The sequence below is a fragment of the Oncorhynchus masou genome, chromosome 32, assembly GCF_036934945.1.
Source record: "Oncorhynchus masou masou isolate Uvic2021 chromosome 32, UVic_Omas_1.1, whole genome shotgun sequence".
In the NCBI taxonomy this organism is placed as follows: Eukaryota; Metazoa; Chordata; class Actinopteri; order Salmoniformes; family Salmonidae; genus Oncorhynchus; species Oncorhynchus masou.
The window spans coordinates 82,847,497-82,866,241 of record NC_088243.1 but is presented as its reverse complement, the minus strand read 5'-3'; the positions used below and the strand labels follow the sequence as shown (position 1 = coordinate 82,866,241).

Here is an 18,745-nt window from a genome sequence, read left to right as displayed (position 1 = left end):
CTGGTCATCAGAAGGGGGAAAGGAGAAGATTAATTGTGTGTCGTCTGCATAGCAATGATAGGAGAGACCATGTGAGGTTATGACAGAGCCAAGTGACTTGGTGTATAGCGAGAATAGGAGAGGGCCTAGAACAGAGCCCTGGGGGACACCAGTGGTGAGAGCGCGTGGCGAGGAGACAGATTCTCGCCACGCCACCTGGTAGGAGCGACCTGTCAGGTAGGACGCAATCCAAGCGTGGGCCGCGCCGGAGATGCCCAACTCGGAGAGGGTGGAGAGGAGGATCTGATGGTTCACAGTATCGAAGGCAGCCGATAGGTCTAGAAGGATGAGAGCAGAGGAGAGAGAGTTAGCTTTAGCAGTGCGGAGCGCCTCCGTGATGCAGAGAAGAGCAGTCTCAGTTGAATGACTAGTCTTGAAACCTGACTGATTTGGATCAAGAAGGTCATTCTGAGAGAGATAGCGGGAGAGCTGGCCAAGGACGGCACGTTCAAGAGTTTTGGAGAGAAAAGAAAGAAGGGATACTGGTCTGTAGTTGTTGACATCGGAGGGATCGAGTGTAGGTTTCTTCAGAAGGGGTGCAACTCTCGCTCTCTTGAAGACGGAAGGGACGTAGCCAGCGGTCAGGGATGAGTTGATGAGCGAGGTGAGGTAAGGGAGAAGGTCCCCGGAAATGGTCTGGAGGAGAGAGGAGGGGATAGGGTCGAGCGGGCAGGTTGTTGGGCGGCTGGCCGTCACAAGAAGCGAGATTTCATCTGGAGAGAGAGGGGAGAAAGAGGTCAGAGCACAGGGTAGGGCAGTGTGAGCAGAACCAGCGGTGTCGTTTGACTTAGCAAACGAGGATCGGATGTCGTCGACCTTCTTTTCAAAATGGTTGACGAAGTCATCTGCAGAGAGGGAGGAGGGGGGGGGGGAGGAGGATTCAGGAGGGAGGAGAAGGTGGCAAAGAGCTTCCTAGGGTTAGAGGCAGATGCTTGGAATTTAGAGTGGTAGAAAGTGGCTTTAGCAGCAGAGACAGAGGAGGAAAATGTAGAGAGGAGGGAGTGAAAGGATGCCAGGTCCGCAGGGAGGCGAGTTTTCCTCCATTTCCGCTCGGCTGCCCGGAGCTCTGTTCTGTGAGCTCGCAATGAGTCATCGAGCCACGGAGCGGGAGGGGAGGACCGAGCCGGCCTGGAGGATAGGGGACATAGAGAGTCAAAGGATGCAGAAAGGGAAGAGAGGAGGGTTGAGGAGGCAGAGTCAGGAGAAAGGTTGGAGAAGGTATGAGCAGAGGGAAGAGATGAAAGGATGGAAGAGGAAAGAGTAGCGGGGGAGAGAGAGCGAAGGTTGGGACGGCGCGATACCATCCGAGTAGGGGCAGTGTGGGAAGTGTTGGATGAGAGCGAGAGGGAAAAGGATACAAGGTAGTGGTCGGAGACTTGGAGGGGAGTTGCAGTGAGGTTAGTGGAAGAACAGCATCTAGTAAAGATGAGGTCGAGCGTATTGCCTGCCTTGTGAGTAGGGGGGGAAGGTGAGAGGGTGAGGTCAAAAGAGGAGAGGAGTGGAAAGAAGGAGGCAGAGAGGAATGAGTCAAAGGTAGACGTGGGGAGGTTAAAGTCGCCCAGGACTGTGAGAGGTGAGCCGTCCTCAGGAAAGGAGCTTATCAAGGCATCAAGCTCATTGATGAACTCTCCGAGGGAACCTGGAGGGCGATAAATGATAAGAATGTTAAGCTTGAAAGGGCTGGAATTCAAAGGAGGCGATAGATAGATGGGTAAGGGGAGAGAGAGAGAATGACCACTTGGGAGAGATGAGGATCCCGGTGCCACCACCCCGCTGACCAGAAGCTCTCGGGGTGTGCGAGAACACGTGGGCGGACGAAGAGAGAGCAGTAGGAGTAGCAGTGTTATCTGTGGTGATCCATGTTTCCGTCAGTGCCAGGAAGTCGAGGGACTGGAGGGAGGCATAGGCTGAGATGAACTCTGCCTTGTTGGCCGCAGATCGGCAGTTCCAGAGGCTACCGGAGACCAGGAACTCCACGTGGGTCGTGCGCGCTGGGACCACCAGATTAGGGTGGCCGCGACCACGCGGTGTGGAGCGTTTGTATGGTCTGTGCAGAGAGGAGAGAACAGGGATAGATAGACACATAGTTAACAGGGTACTCTCTCTCTCTCTCTCTCTCTCTCTCGGTCTCTCGATCTTTCTCTCTCTCTCTCTCTCGGTCTCTCGATCTTTCTCACTCGGTCTCTCAATCTTTCTCACTCGGTCTCTCAATCTTTCTCTCTCGGCCTCTCAATCTTTCTCTCTCGGTCTCTCAATCTTTCTCTCTCTCTCTCTCTCTCTCTCTCTCTCTCTCGATCTTTCTCTCTCGGACTCTCAATCTTTCTCTCTCGGTCTCTCAATCTTTCTCTCTCGGTCTCTCAATCTTTCTCTCTCTCTCTCTCTCTCTCTCTCTCTCTCTCTCTTTCTCTCTCTCTCTCTCTCTCTCAGAGCTGTTGAGCTGTCCTGAGCTGCACTCCATCCTCCGTCTGGTTCTGAAGGCAGGAAACTACATGAATGCTGTGAGTATTCATGTTTTCTTTCTTCTTTTACCTTTCAGATGAAAGAGAGAGCCGTTCTTTATCTGTGTGCACAATGCTGCTGGTGTTGGACTGGGGTGTGGACTGGGGTGTGGACTGGGGTGATGGACTGGGGTGTTGGACTGGGGTGTTGGACTGGGGTGTTGGACTGGGGTGTTGTCTGGGGTGTTGTCTGGGGTGATGGACTGGGGTGATGGACTGGGGTGTTGGACTGGGGTGTTGGACTGGGGTGTTGGACTGGGGTGTTGGACTGGGGTGATGGACTGGGGTGTGGACTGGGGTGTGGACTGGGTGTGGACTGGGGTGTTGGACTGGGATGTGGACTGGGGTGTGGACTGGGGTGTGGACTGGGGTGTGGACTGGGGTGATGGGCTGGGGTGTTGGACTGGGATGTGGACTGGGGTGTGGACTGGGGTGATGGACTGGGGTGATGGACTGGGGTGTGGACTGGGGTGATGGACTGGGGTGTTGGACTGGGGTGTTGGACTGGGGTGTTGGACTGGGGTGTGTTCCAGAGCATCACTCTGACGGCATCTGGGTTTTGTAATGTGTTTGTTTAAGATGTCAGGTTTGTGTGTGACCTCTTTTCACTGACCTACTGCATTTGACCTCAGGGTGGGTACGCAGGCAACGCAGCAGGGTTCCGAATCCCTTCCCTGCTCAAGCTGGCCGACACTAAAGCCAACAAACCAGGCATGAACCTCCTGCACTTTGTGGCCATGGTAAGATCTGATCTAGGATCAGGTATCTATTACCCATATACTGTAGCTGTATTCTCTATCATCTAAAGTGCAAAACTGATCCTACTGTACTTCAGCACCCCTCGCCCTGACGTGGTCAAATATACACCTTCCTAATATTAGTTGCACCCAACCTTTTTTGCCCTCAGAACAGCCTCAATTTGTCGGGGCATGGACTCCACATGGTGTTGAAAGCGTTCCACAGGGATGCTGGCCCATGTTGACTCCAATGCTTCCCACAGTTGTGTTAAGTTGGCTGGATGTCCTTTCGGTGGTGAACCATTCTTGATACACACGGGAAACTGTTGAGCGTGAAAAACCCAGCAGCATTGCAGTTCATGATACACATCGGTGCGCCTGGCACCTACTACCAGACCCCGTTCAAAGGCACTTAAAGATTTTGTCTTGCCCGTTCACCCTCTGAATGGCAAACATACACAATCCATGTATCAATTGTCTCAAGGTTTAAAAGTTACTTTTTAACCTGTCTTCCCCTTCATCTACACTGATTTGAAGTGGATTTAACAAGCAACATCATTAAGAGATCATAGCTTTCACCTGGTCAGTCTGTCATGGAAAGAGCAGCTGATCATAATGTTTTGTACACCCTTGAAGTGCTTGACTTTCAGTGACCCTTGAAGTGCTTGACTTTCAGTGACCCTTGAAGTGCTTGACTTTCAGTAACCCTTGAAGTGCTTGACTTTCAGTGACCCTTGAAGTGCTTGACTTTCAGTGACCCTTGAAGTGCTTGACGTTCAGTAACCCTTGAAGTGCTTGACTTTAGTTTATCTTTCAGTCAAGACCTACTTATAGCTGTAATATGCCACACATCTAAATGAACTCTCTCTAGATCTAGTTCAAAGACAACAAAATTCATCCCAGACTTCTCTTTTATTGAAGACTAACAACCATCTGACAGACTGCTCATTTAGTTTCCTTTGGAATAACTAGATACTTTTTCTTATTTAACTAAATTGTTCAACTGGCACAGATAAAACAGGTCTTCAAAATCTCTTTCAAACTATTTGTTGTATTTGACCAACCATGAATTCACAATAACCACATCAACACACTGAATCGTGACACAATGCAATGATTCATCCAGAATTATGAGGGCTCACTGTGTGAAACAATAGCTGGATCAGCTCTGTGTCCGCCTCCACAGGAAGCAGTGAAAAAGGACCAGAGTTTACTGTCGTTTCCCGGCCAACTAGGACACGTCGGCCCCGCCTCCAGGTCAGTAAGAGCCAATAATACAGATCCCTCCCAAGATTAGAAATGCTCCCCTTCCTTCCTCATAGGGGACTGGGCAACGTTCAGTTGCCAAACGCTGTCAAACTTTGCAAATAGAAATGCCACAAATAGAGCCAACATGATTCCTTGTTCTACATGTCAGAGAGGCAGGTTTCTTCTATATTACATATTTCTATCTGAATGTTCCAAAACATTGCTCCGTTGAACGCGCCCCAGTTCTAATAGTTTGAAAATCTACCTCGTGGCAAAAACAGATATTTGCTTGATCTGCATATAAAGTACGATTTTCACTTCATTGCTTTTAACCAATCCAGTAGATCTGTAATTAATGAATGAATTAAACGGAGGAAAGAAGGAAGGAAGCAATCTGAAGTGGCCCGTGGTGTTTTGGCTGCTTCTGGGGAGCATATGAGATCCGCAGGCTATACGCACGCACACGCACGCACGCACACGCACACACACACACACACACACACACACACACACACACACACACACACACACACACACACACACACACACACACACACACACACACACACACACACACACACACACACACACACACACACACCTCCAACTGGACTGTAATTGTGTTACGGTACTGTCCAGCTGTTAGTGATATAGCTATCCCCTTGTCATGAGCAACATGTCTGTTTCAATATCATGGCTCTGTTGGGTTTGGCTAGCTATGTAGGACCCTTAGATTGAGTCCACAAGTGGCACCCTATTCTCTATATAGTGCACTACTTTTGACCAGAGCTCTAGATATAGTGCACTATATAGGGAATAGGGTGCCATTTGGGAAACACTCTTACTGTCAGTTACTCTGTGGGTATCGGTGTCTGTATTTATTAAGGATCCCCATTAGCTGCTACCTGGGCTCCAGCAAAATTAAGGCAGTTAATACCATTTTAAAAAGAGTACAATACATTCAGACTGTGTGCCCTCAGGCCCCTACTCTACTACCACATATCTACAGTACTAAATCCATGTGTACGTGTGTGTATAGTGCGTATGTTATTGTGTGTGTGTATAGTGTGTATGTTATTGTGTGTTTGTATGCATGTGTCTGTGCCTATGTTCATATTGCTTCACAGTCCCCGCTGTTCCATAAGGTGTTTTGTTTTCATCTGTTTTTTACTGCTTGCATGAGTCACTTGATGTGGAATAGAGTTCCATGTAGTCATGGCTCTATGTAGTACTGTGCGCCCTCTATAGTCTGTTCTGGACTTGGGGACTGTGAAGAGACCTCTTGTGGCATGTCTTGTGGGGTATGCATGGGTGTCCGAGCTGTGTGCCTATAGTTCAGACAGACAGCTCGGTGCATTCAACATGTCAATACCTCTCATAAATACAAGTAGTGATGAAGTCAATCTCTCCTCCACTTTGAGCCAGAAGAGATTGACATGCATATTATTAATATTAGCTCTGTGTACATCCAAGGGCCAGCCTTGCTGTCCTGTTCTGAACCAATTGCAATTTTCCGAAGTCCTTTTTTTGTGGCACCTGACCACACGACTGAACAGTAGTCTAAGTGCGACAAAATAAGGGCCTTTAGGACCTACTTTGTTGACAGTGCTGTCAAGAAGGTAGAGCAACGCTTTACCATGGACAGACTTCTCCCCATCTTAGCTACTGTTGTATTAATATGTTTTGACTATGACAGTTTACAATCCAGGTTAACTCCAAGCAGTTTCATCACCTCAACTTGCTCAATTTCCACATTAGTCATTACGAGACGTAGTTGAGGTTTAGGGTTTAGTGAATGATTTGTCCCAAATACAATGCTTTTAGTTTTAGAAATATTTAGGACTAACTTGTTCCTTGCCACCCACTATGAAACTAACTGCAACTCTTTGTTGAGTGTTGCAGTCGTTTCAGTCACTGTAGTAGCTGACATGTATAGTGTTGAGTCACCCGCATACATAGATACACTTTACTCAAAGCCAGTGACAATTCATTAGTAAATATTGAAAAATGTAATGGGCCTAGACAGCTGCCTTGGGGAATTCCTGATTCTTTTCATTAAAGAACACCTGTGTTCTGTTAGACGGGTAACTCTTTATCCACAATATAGCAGGGGGTGTAAAGCCATAACACAAGTTTTGCCAGCTGCAGACTATGATCGACAATGTCAAAGGCCACACTGAAGTCTAACAAAACAGCCCCACAATCTTTTTATAATCAATTTCTCTCAGCCAATTAAATCAAATGTTATTAGTCACTGAATACAATTAAGTGAAATGCTTACTTACATGCTCCTAACCAACAATGCAGCTTAAAAAAATGTGAATAAGAATAAGAAATGTAAGGAATAAGTCATTTAAGAGCAGCAGTAAAATAACAATAGCAAGGCCATATACAGGGGTACCGGTACAGAGTCAATATGGGGGGGGGGGGCACCAGTTTGTCAAGATAATTGAGGTAAAATGTTTTTAGTTTTTATTTTATTTAACCTTTATTTAACCAGGAAGGGCTCATTTGAGATTTAAAATCTATTTCTCAAGACCTTCCTGGCCAAGATAGGCAGCACCAAGTCATTACACAATTACAGACAGACAACATGAAAAACTACAGGTAATCTAGTAAAAAAACATAGAATTCACAAGAGTATAACAAAATCATAAAACAGAAAGAAAGAAAAAAATCCTTCATCAATGATTTAAAAACACCAATCGGGACAGGTTCTTCCAGTTTAAACGTTTTTTTGTAAGGCGTTCCAAGCTGACGGCGCAGTGTACATAAAAGCCCTTTTACCAAATTCAGTTCGGACATTTGGAACAGTAAGCAGGATAATGTCCTGCGAACGAATTGCAATAAAAATGCCCAAATAATATGGTAGTAAACCCAAAATGGCTTTGTAAATAAAAGTGACTGATCCTACGATTGACTAGAGAAGGCCAGCCAACCCTTGTTCATAAAGTGCAGTGGTGCATAAGGGTTTTGCAGTTTAAAATAAATCTCAAAGTGCCATGGTAAAGGGTGTCAATTGATCTCAAACACTGAGCGGAAGCGTTCATATATAAAATATCCCATTAAAGGCATAAATGTAGCGGGTACTCGCCTCCTTCTGGCTTCAAAAGAAAAACAGGCCTTATTCCTGAAATAAAATCCCAACTTCAGCTTCAATTTTTTTTGTAATTGTTGAATATGCAATTTAAATGAGGCCGTCATCAATAAAAATTCCAAGGTATTTATGAGGTTACAACCTGGTCCGTCTCAATCTCATTGCCCTGGCAGGTAGTATTAGGGGAAAGGTTGAGATGTCTATTTCTTGCTTTAGAAAGCACCATTAGTTTAGTTTTGTCAGTATTGAGGATAAGCTTCAGTTGACACAAGGTACAGTTGAAGTCGGAAGTTTACATACACTTAGGTTGGAGTTATTAAAAATGGTTTTTCAACCACTCTACACATTTCTTGTTAACAAACTATAGTTTTGCTAAGTCGATTAGGACATTTTACTTTGTGCATGACACAAGTAATTTTTCCAACATTTGTTTACAGACAGATTATTTCACTTCTAATTCACTGTATCACAATTCCAGTGGGTCAGAAGTTTACATACAGTAAGTTGACTGTGCCTTTAAACAGCTTGGAAAATTCCAGAAAAGTATGTAATTTAAACAAAGATCGTACTTTTGGGAGAAATGTCCTCTGGTTTGATGAAACAAAAATAGAACTGTTTGGCCATAATGACCATCGTTTAGTTTGGAGGAAAAAGGGGGAGGCTTGCAAGCCGAAGAACACCATGCCAACTGTGAAGCACGGGGGTGGCAGCATCATGTTGTGGGGGTGCTTTGCTGCAGGAGGGACTGGTGCACTTCACAAAATTGATAGCTTCATGAGGCAGGAAAATGATGTGGTTATATTGAAGCAACATCTCAAGACAACAGTCAGGAAGTAAAAGCTTGGTCGCAAATGGGTCTTCCAAATGGACAATGACCCCAAGCATACGAGCAGGAAGGCCTACAAACCTGTGTGGAGTGCAATAGAGATTGCATCATCTGTGGATCTGTTAGGGCGGTATGCAAATTGGAGTGGGTCTAGGGTTTCTGGGATAATGGTGTTGTGAGCCATGACCAGCATTTTAAAGTATTTCATGGCTACAGATGTGAGTGCTATGTGTCGGTAGTAATTTAGGCAGGTTACCTTAGTGTTCGTGGGCACAGGCACTATGGTGGTCTGCTTAAAACATGTTGGTATTACAGACTCAGACAGGGAGAGGTTGAACATTTCAGTGAAGACACCTGCCAGTTGGTCAGCGCATGCTCGCAGTACACGTCCTGGTAATCCTTCTGGCCCTGCGGCCTTGTGAATGTTGACAGCGGTGATCACATAGTTGTCCAGAACAGCTGGTGCTCTCATGCATGTTTCAGTGTTATTTGCCTCGAAATGAGCACAGAAGTAGATTAGCTCGTCTGGTAGGCTTGTGTAACTGGGCAGCTCTCGGCGGTGCTTCCCTTTGTAGTCTGTAATGGTTTGTAAGCCCTGCCACATCTGACGAGCGTCAGAGCCAGTGTAATACGATTCAGTCTTAGTCCTGTATTGATGCTTTGCCTGTTTGATGGTTTGTCGGAGGGCATAGCGGTATTTCATATAAGCTTCCAGGTTAGAGTCCCACTCCTTGAAAGCAGCAGCTCTAGCCTTTAGCTCGATGCGGATATTGCCTGTAATCCATGGCTTCTAGTTGGGGTATGTACGTACGGTCACTGTGCACTTATTAAGCCAATGACTGATGTGGTGTATTCCTCAATGCCATCGGTAGATTCCCGGAACATATTCTAGTCTGTGCTAGAAAAACAGTCCTGTAGCTTAGCATCTGCTTCATCTGACCACTTTTTTATTGACAGAGTCCCTGGTGCTTCCTGCTTTAATTTCTGCTTGTAAGCAGGAACCAGGAGGATAGAATTATGATCAGATATGCCAAAGGGTGAGGGAGATCTTTGTACGCATCTCTGTGTATGGGGTAAGGGTGGTCTAGAGTTTTTTTTTCTCGCTCTGGTTGCACATTCAACATGCTGATAGAAATGTGGCAAAACGGATTTGTTTCCCTGCATTAAAATCCCCGGCCACTAGGAGCATCTCTGGATGAGTGTTTTCCTGTTTGCTTATGGTGGAATACAGCTCATTCAGTGCGGCTTTACTGCCAGCATCGGTCTGTGGTGGTCTGTAGACAGCTACGAAAAATACAGATGAAAACTCTCTAGGTAGATAGTGTGGTCTTCAAGCTTATCATGAGATACTCAAAACCTTGAGACTTCCTTAGATATTTTGCACCAGCTGTTGTTTACAAGTATAAATAGTCTGCCCCCTTGTCTTACCAGAGGCTGCTGTTCTATCCTGCCGATACAGTGTATAACCAGCCAGCTGTATGTTGATAATGTCATCGTTCAGCCACGACTCCGTGAAGCATCAGATTTTTGTTTTTAATGGCCTGTTGGTAGAATAATCTTCCTCGTAGGTCGTCGATTTTATTTTCCAATGATTACAGGTTAGCTAGTAGAACGGAAGGCAGTGGGGGTTTATTTGATCGCCAACTAATTCTCAGAAGGCAGCCCGAACTCCGTCCTCTTTTTCTCCGTCTTCTCTTCAGGATGGGGATTTGGGCCTGTTCCCGGGAAAGCAGTATGTCCTTCACGACGGACTCGTTAAAGGAAAATAAAAGCTTCTGAGACAGCCTGCTGGGGCAGAGCCAAAGGGGAAATCGTGGATGTATTACATTATCTGTTAGAGGAAAATAACAGCATGATGTAGGTCACAGCTTGGGAACAGATTTGAGTTATAATCTTAATTAACAGCATCTTCTACAACAAAGATTCCCATATGGTTTGATTTGCCGTACGCTAGTCTCTCACGGATCGCAGCAACAGGTTGGGTTGTGGTTTAAAAACCCATGGTTTTATCCAGAGCCATATATTTTGGCCAACTTTTGGTCACAGAAACTCACAACGATCACTTTACTATCATCTATGAAGGTAGACTCTGCAAAATGACGTTGCCGCGAGCAGCACCGGAGATATTGAGATGAGCGAGATGCAACACACAGTATCTGTGCATGTGTACGTACGGGTTTGCTTCATGCTGTTCACACTCTTCGTTGTTACGGTAATGGACCCACTATGCTGTTTACTTTCTGCATCTATCTCATATTGCCCACCTTTAAAGTCATGTAAAGTGATGCATCTCTCTCGTCTCTGTCTTCCTATAGGTTGTGTGAGGAGTCGGTAGTAGAGGATCTCTCCAGGCTCCACAGGCGTGTGGCTTCCCTCAGGATCAGTGTCCAGACGGAGGCAGAGATCCAGCAGCTCACACAGCCTTTCCTGGAGGTACGGACCTGAACGAGATTGTAGAACATGGATTTAGAACACACACTGATCTAGAACTCGCACGGACCTAGAAAATATATAATTCTAGATCTACAGCACATCTATGGTGTCTAGTGAAGTGAGAATTTATGGACTCACAAAGAACAAAACTGAAACTCACATGGCTTTGGTAAACTCTGAGTCTCTTTCCCTCATATTCGTCCTCCTTGGTCAAAATACACAACAGTCAGTCTAATCTTACTATCTCTCTCTTTCTCTCTCTCTCTCGTGCGCGCTCTCTCTCTCTCTCTCTCTCTCTCGCGCGTGCTCTCTCCATCTCTTCCATGTCTCTCGCGCTCGCTCGCACTTGCACTCTCTCTTTCCTTTCCTTTCTCTCTCTTCTCTCCTCTCTCCATCTCTCTCTCTAGGTGGCAGAGGAGCGTCTGAAGGAAGCAGAGGATGAAGTGGAGGGGATGAGGATGTCCAGTCAGGCTCTGGTCCAGTTCTTCTGTGAGGATGACAGCACTTTTAAACTGGAGGAAGCCTGCAGGGTCTTCCACTCCTTCTGCCTTCGCTTCCAAAGAGCCGTACAGGTGAGACCGACTGCTTTACATCAAGCTGCCTGCATGGGTTCCCACTACGTACATATTGTAAAAATGTATGAAAACTAAAACAAATGCCTTTTGGTTGTAATTCAAGGTTAGGGTTGGATTTTAAAATAGGATTTTAAGAATATAATTTGTAGAACTAGGTTGGGCTTTCGACTTTGCAACTTGGGAAGATATTGACGACCCTCCTCATGACAGCAATATGAGGTAGTGGGATGGATGAGTGGGATGGATACCGTAGATGTAGACAGAAGATAGAGGCGTAGATGCTGTGCTGATAAATGTATACTTGATGTTTCTTCTTTTACCTGAAACTCATTGAACTCGTCCTGTTCCCTCTCAGGAAAACACTGAGCGGGAACAGAAGGAGCAGAAACGGATGGAGCGTGAGATGGTGGAGAAGCGTCGCTCCGTGGCCGTGTGTACAGGGCTGGACCTGGCTGTGGCTACGGGTCGGGTGTCCCCACCGGGAACCCAGGAGAACCAGAATGACCTAGAGAAAACCCTTGAGAACCTGAGCCACACCTGGAGCCGACGCAGCCTTAGAACCCAGGAGAACCGCAGGCACTCCCACCACCTCCAGAACTACGCCTCCGTTCCTATTCAGACATCCCCGGGTTTGGTTAGAAACACATCCCCCCAACTCCACCGTAGCTCCTCCAACTTCCAGACCTCTCCAGGGCTACCCTGCCCCACCTACCCCAACCAGGAGAGACCATCCCTGGGGACCGAGACCAAGACAGAGCCTCTGGTCCGTCAGCACCAACCAGTCCTGGAGACTAAGGGACCAAATCATGAAGGGACAACTCAGACTCAAGTCTCAGAACCGCAACATGAACTGACTTCTAACATCATTCAAACCCAGTGTGGACATAGATTCAAATTCCCACAAAACAGGCAGGACACTATTGCCTATGTCACCGAAACCCAACATGGAATATTTAAAAACGTCATTGATAGCCGACATGCACCAACGGCTCGAGTGACTCAAACTCACGATGAACGGACAGTTGATGCCGTCCCTGACCAGTGTGTACTGACCACTAAGTCTATGGCCAGTCCTTATAGACACTCCTCCACTACCACTACTGCCATTCCCAGTGTGAGAAGAAATACCATTGGTCTTAGACACAGGTATGACCTAGAGGGGACTGACCCTACCCCTGTTTCTCCGGCGAAACACACAGACACCTCAGTCAGAGACGCAGCGCATCAGGATCCTGACCTCGCTCAGCTAACAGGGTCAACGGTTACTCAGGTGACTCAGCAGCCCTTCGAGAGCCAATCAGAAACATCCATGGCCACCGCCACCCCAGACGGTGTCCAATCACAATCCCAGGAGGCTAAGGGAGCCAATGAGACCACACCAGGACGTGGTGGTGCCTTGGAGCTGAGGCTTTCACCTGAGGGCGGACCAACCCAGCAGAGGGAAACCGAATCTGTGGAACAGAGCTGGCTGCCTCCGAGCCTTCAAGAACTGAGCCCACAGCGGGCACAGGAATGCCCAGAGGTCTCCAGCCCTGACAGGGAGAGGGACCGGTCATACCCATGTGTGGGCGAAACCCTTGAGTGCCACACCCTGGTCCGAGGTCTGCGTTCCTACGACAACCTATCCCCTCCTCCCACCCCTACCACAACACTCTCCAGAGCCCCACCCAGCCTCTGCTCCAAGTGGAGGAAAGCGAAGCAGGCGGAGACTCCAGGGGCTGGTTCTGGGTCTCCAATGGGGAAAGAGTACTCTCGGGGCGGGGGGAAGTCTCCTGTTGTCCGAGGTGGGGCTAAGCGGGGCTTGGTACCCCGTTCCGGTCTACCGAACAATACTGCTATCCATAGGGTGCGTTTTATTACCAAACCAGAGACACAGACACCCACCGGCCCCGTTCCAAATCCTAATTTACAGACTACACCACATTCCACTCATCTGGCGTCCCCGTCCATACCCAGCGCCTCCATACGCTCCTCCCCCATCACACGCCCTACTACTACCCAGACAGAGGTGAAGCGGCGCGGTAGCACCAGGAGTGAGAGGAGTCAGGCTGGGGGTGAGAACCAGCAGCAGACCCCAGGGAAACCCACCTTGACCCGCCGGGCATCAGAGAGAGCTGGGCTGGGGCTTGGACCAGAGAGGGAGAGGACTTCTAGCACCAGCACCAATAGTAGTACAGCTACCACCCAGCCAGCCTTTGTCAGAGGCTCTCCTCTCAGGGTCACCAAACGTCTTGCCCCCACCTCCAACTCTGAGACCCAACACTCCTCTCAGCCCCGCTCCACACACAGCCCCTCCTCTGCTACAGCTAAAACCATCTGTACAGCTGTTACAGCTGCGTCCAGGACTAAAACAACCAAGACGAGCCCCAGCACAGAGCCCTCTAGAGCTGCTGTCTCTGCCTGCAAAACCCCCACAGCAACACGGATACCTGGACCTAAAATGGCCCGTCCTGCCTCCTCGCCCATGTGGAAGTGATCGTGCGAGATCATACCACCTTTTCAGTCTTCTGTCCACATGCCTCGGTGTGTTTATGTTTGTGTCCACTGTATATGTATGCGGGTATCAATAAATGACTTGGTGAATTGTATCAGACCTCTCTGTTCTGGAGGGGCAGGCAGTTACTGGTCCATGCAGACTCTATTTAGCTTGTCCAGAATCGATGGGGTGTTTTCACTTGGGTCTGTCTTATTGTAAAGTGCAATTAAGGACGTACGAAGTACCTGCCATACTCGCTCTTGTCTGGCAGGAAGATGAAAAAGAACTGCAACTTGAACAAAATGGCTGCCACTACATCACTCTACATTTACTATGTTTTGCATATGGACAGTAGCTGTACTGTCACTGTAGATAGAATTGTCTTCTGTTCTACACTCTACCTCCATCCACTAGTGTCCTGTCCATGCAACAGGGCACTTCAAGGAGATACTCTAACCACCTCACACCCAACCTGGACTTAGTCAAGCTACTGAAATGGGTGCCTTGGAAAATAATTAGTTTAGAATAATTTGCCACTGCGGCCTCCTCTGTGCCTTGGTCTTCCAACAGATCACTCTCATCGACCAGTCTTTTTTAGGTTGCATGTTGTATGTTGAAAATGGCGTGTTCGTCTTCAAAGGTTATTTTATTTAACTTTACCTGCATCCCAAATTGCACCCTATTCCCCATATAGTGCACAACCTTTGACCAGGGCCCCCAAACAGCTCTGGTCCAAATGAGTGCACTATGTAGGGAATAACTTCCCTCTGTTTTGAGCGGCCATTCTTAGAACTGTATTTCTACGCCTGTTGTGCTGTTTCATTAGATGCATGGACCAAACTCAGATTGAATAGATGTCATTTCACTTCTGTTGTTTTCTCACCTTGGGCTATCGATTTGCCCAATCAGCAATCAATCGGTATGATATCGAATTGATTATTGGTAATTGATCGACTTTATTGGTTATCCTCATCTCGAATGTGCTCTTCATTCTGACGCACTTTAACAAGTGAAGAGGAGACATGTTGCTAGGATACTCAATGTAATATTCTGCTGCTGTTTATATAAAAAAAAGATCTTAAAATGAACGGCATGAATTGTTATCCATGGCAACAATGTGTGTATTTGTAAATAACATATAAAATAAAGTTGCTCATCAGACTCGGGGTTGTTTGTTTTAGAAATGATGTCACTAAAGGACTTTCTGTTTAGAGACGACAGAGAAGTCCAAGGCAGGTGTTCTTCAATGCACAGCTCTGCTTATTAGTTTTTTTCTTGCTGTTACTTTCCTCCACAGTCTGAGTTCCCCCAGGCATCTGGAGGGTCACGTACTGCTGTGACCCTCCCGATGCACCCTGCTCCCTATATAGTGCACTACTTTTCATCAGAAACCTATGTGAACTATATAGTGAATAGCCTGACATTGGTCACAGTATTTTAGACTAGAGACCTGTCTTGATCACCAAGCTGCTGACTCGTTATCAGCATCATGAGACTACTTCCTCCTCCAGAGACAAAGCTGTCCTGCTCTACTAACCAAGCTGCTGACTCGTTATCAGCATCATGAGACTACTTCCTCCTCCAGAGACAAAGCTGTCCTGCTCTACTAACCAAGCTGCTGACTCGTTATCAGCATCATGAGACTACTTCCTCCTCCAGAGACAAAGCTGTCCTGCTCTACTAACCAAGCTGCTGACTCGCTATCAGCATCATGAGACTACTTCCTCCTCCAGAGACAAAGCTGTCCTGCTCTACTAACCAAGCTGCTGACTCGTTATCAGCATCATGAGACTACTTCCTCCTCCAGAGACAAAGCTGTCCTGCTCTACTAACCAAGCTGCTGACTCGTTATCAGCATCATGAGACTACTTCCTCCTCCAGAGACAAAGCTGTCCTGCTCTACTAACCAAGCTGCTGACTCGTTATCAGCATCATGAGACTACTTCCTCCTCCAGAGACAAAGCTGTCCTGCTCTACTAACCAAGCTGCTGACTCGTTATCAGCATCATGAGACTACTTCCTCCTCCAGAGACAAAGCTGTCCTGCTCTACTAACCAAGCTGCTGACTCATTATCAGCATCATCAGACTACTTCCTCCTCCAGAGACAAACTGTCCTGCTCTACTAACACACCATTGTCCTCTTTTCCATCTCCTTTTCTCTCCTCCTCTCCATGTCTTGACACAGTCCTCCTCAGGCCTGTAACCGTTGCCATGGTGACACTGCAGGCGTCCTAGAGAATCTCCTTGGAGAATTGGGGTGAGAAGGGTGTGGGTGTAAGAGTCCAGTGGAGAGAGCTCTGTTTACAGGCCACAGTGACACGGATGATGCCAGAACCTCCTGGAGGGCAGAGCAACAAACTGGCGCCTCTTTGTCTCCCCTGGTTGTCTGGTGGTTGGTCAGCACTGACCTCTTAACCACTCTGTGTCCCAAATTACACCCTACTGTATTCCCTTTATAGTGCACTACTTTTGACCAGGGCAGTGTGCTATATAGGGAAAATGGTGCCATTTTGGACGTATCCATTGCTTTACCTTGATCAGTGTATAGATGGGAGATGTGACTTCATTGATGAGTCTGCCAGTGGGGGTGGGCTGGTCCATTTTCAGCCCAGTGGGCTTGTTTAATGAGCAAAACAATAATTATCTGGCTAATAGTTGGGTGTGGAAGCTTTGAAGAATAAAATGGGCCGGTTTGGGGGCCTTAAGGAAAGAAATGGGCCGGTGTGTTAGAAATGCCAGGACCGATTTCGGGTCCCAGTCTGCCCTGCTCTGCCAGAGTAGGTCCGACTGAAATAGTGTAAAGTATTCTAAAATGGCTTCCCTTCCTACTCCTTGTCTGCTTGTGATGAAGAGTTACTCACAACCACTCTGCCACTGTCAACAAACATACATGGACTTCAATGCAGATGTTGCTCTACAAAGTTTATGAACAGAACTGGCCAATGTACCAGTGAAGGCATGTTAGTCGGTGTCTGTTCACTCCAGAAGAAAGTGGACAAAGCCGATGAGACATGGTAATTAGTAACACTGTGTAATCTGTGCCGTTTGGAATGGTGTCGGAAAACTGATCATTTTAGCGATCGGTCAAGGGTCACATTTTTGGGAAACGGAGAGGCCTGTCCGACATCCAACCAAACGATTGATGTATTTAAACAGAGATGTCACACTGAGATGTACATCTCTTTTTCAAGCGAGCCCTGATCAAGAGAGCAGCATACATATCATTGAGCAATACGTAACAATGAATGGAAGTTAAAACAGTGAAAGAGCTTAAAACAGCTTAAAAGAGGAGTCCGTCAGGGTGCAGCACCCGTCCAATACTGGATTTAAAATGATCAATCAGAATAAAATATAAACGCAACATGTAAAGTGTTGGTTTCATGAGCTGAAATAAAATATCCCAGACATTTTCCATACACACAAAAAGCTTATTTCTCTTAACTTTAGTGCACAAATGTGTTTACATCCCTGTTAGTGAACATTTCTTCTTTGCCAATCTAATCCATCCACCTGACAGGTGTGGCATATCAAGAAGCTGATTAAACAGCATGATCATTACACTGGTGCACCTTGTGCTGGGGGGCAATAAAAGGCCTCTCTACTACACAATGCCACAGATATCTCAAGTTTTGAGGGAGTGTGCATTTGGCATGCTGATTGCAGGAATGTTCACCAAAGCTGTTGCCAGATAATTTAATTTGAATTTCTCTGCCATAAGCCGCCTCCAACATTGCTTTAGAAAATTTGGCAGTACGTCCAACCGGCCCCACAACTGCAGGCCACATGTGTGGGTGAGCGGTTTGCTGATGCCAACGTTGTGAATAGAGTGCCCCATGGTGGCGGTGGGGTTATGGTATGGGCAGGCATAAGCTACGGACAATGAACACAATTGCATTTTATGGATGGCAATTTGAATGTACAGAGACACCGTGACGAGATCCTGAGGCCCATTGTCGTGCCGGTCATCCACCACCATCACCTCATGTTTCAGCATGATAATGCACAGCCCCATGTCGCAAGGATCTGTACACAATTCCTGGAAACTGAAAATGTCTTAGTTCTTCCATGGCTTGCATACTCACCAGACATGTCACCCATTGTGCCAGTTTGGGATGCTCTGGATCGAAGTGTATGACAGCGTGTTCCAGTTCCCGCCAAAATCCAGCAACTTCGCACAGCCATTGAAGAGGAGTGGGACAACATTCCACAGGCCACAAGCAACAGCCTGATCAACTCGGAGATGTTTCGCACTGCATGAGGCAAATGGTGGTCACACCAGATACTGACTGGTGTTCTGATCCAAGCTCCTGCTTTTTTTCAAGGTATCTGTGATCAACAGATTCCTATCTGTGTTAACAGTTAACAGTCATGTGAAATTCATAGATTCGGGCCTAATTTATTTATTTCAGTTGACTGATTTCCTTATATGAACTGTAACTCAGTAAAATCTTTTAAATTGTTAAATGTTGTGTTAATATTTTTTTTCTGTATCATTTTGTGATGAGCCATGCTTGGTTGCCCATTGACTTCTGTTGACTGTAGGCTTACATTTTGGCATGGTCTGACAACTGTTGATTTAGTTGTTGATTTGAGATCTATACATACCGGTTTTATAAAACAATCAAATATATACCAAAATTTGAATGTGCATGTTTAGTGTAAGACATGTTTAAAATAACGAGCAAGGTTATTTTCTGGTCGAAATCATTATTTATAAAGCATTATGGTTTATAGTGCCATCTAGCGTCCGAATGACTTATCAGCTCTAAGTAATAAGAAGGAAAACGACAACTACCATGATGCCTTAATCAAGAT

General features: G+C 46.6%; 1 protein-coding gene across 2 annotated transcripts in view; it reads left to right on the top strand.

Moving 5' to 3' along the window:
• Positions 1 to 15,090, top strand: part of LOC135526698 (FH2 domain-containing protein 1-like) — a 48,296-nt gene extending 33,206 nt beyond the window's left edge. For both annotated transcript variants that reach the window (XM_064955274.1, XM_064955273.1), the window contains exons 7-12: positions 2,467 to 2,537; positions 3,170 to 3,277; positions 4,461 to 4,531; positions 10,761 to 10,878; positions 11,286 to 11,450; positions 11,809 to 15,090. In XM_064955274.1, the coding sequence (XP_064811346.1) occupies positions 2,467 to 2,537; positions 3,170 to 3,277; positions 4,461 to 4,531; positions 10,761 to 10,878; positions 11,286 to 11,450; positions 11,809 to 13,929 (2,654 nt within the window). In that variant the 3' untranslated portion in view covers positions 13,930 to 15,090. The remainder of the gene's footprint in view (positions 1 to 2,466; positions 2,538 to 3,169; positions 3,278 to 4,460; positions 4,532 to 10,760; positions 10,879 to 11,285; positions 11,451 to 11,808) is intronic.
• Positions 15,091 to 18,745: the final 3,655 nt, after the last annotated feature.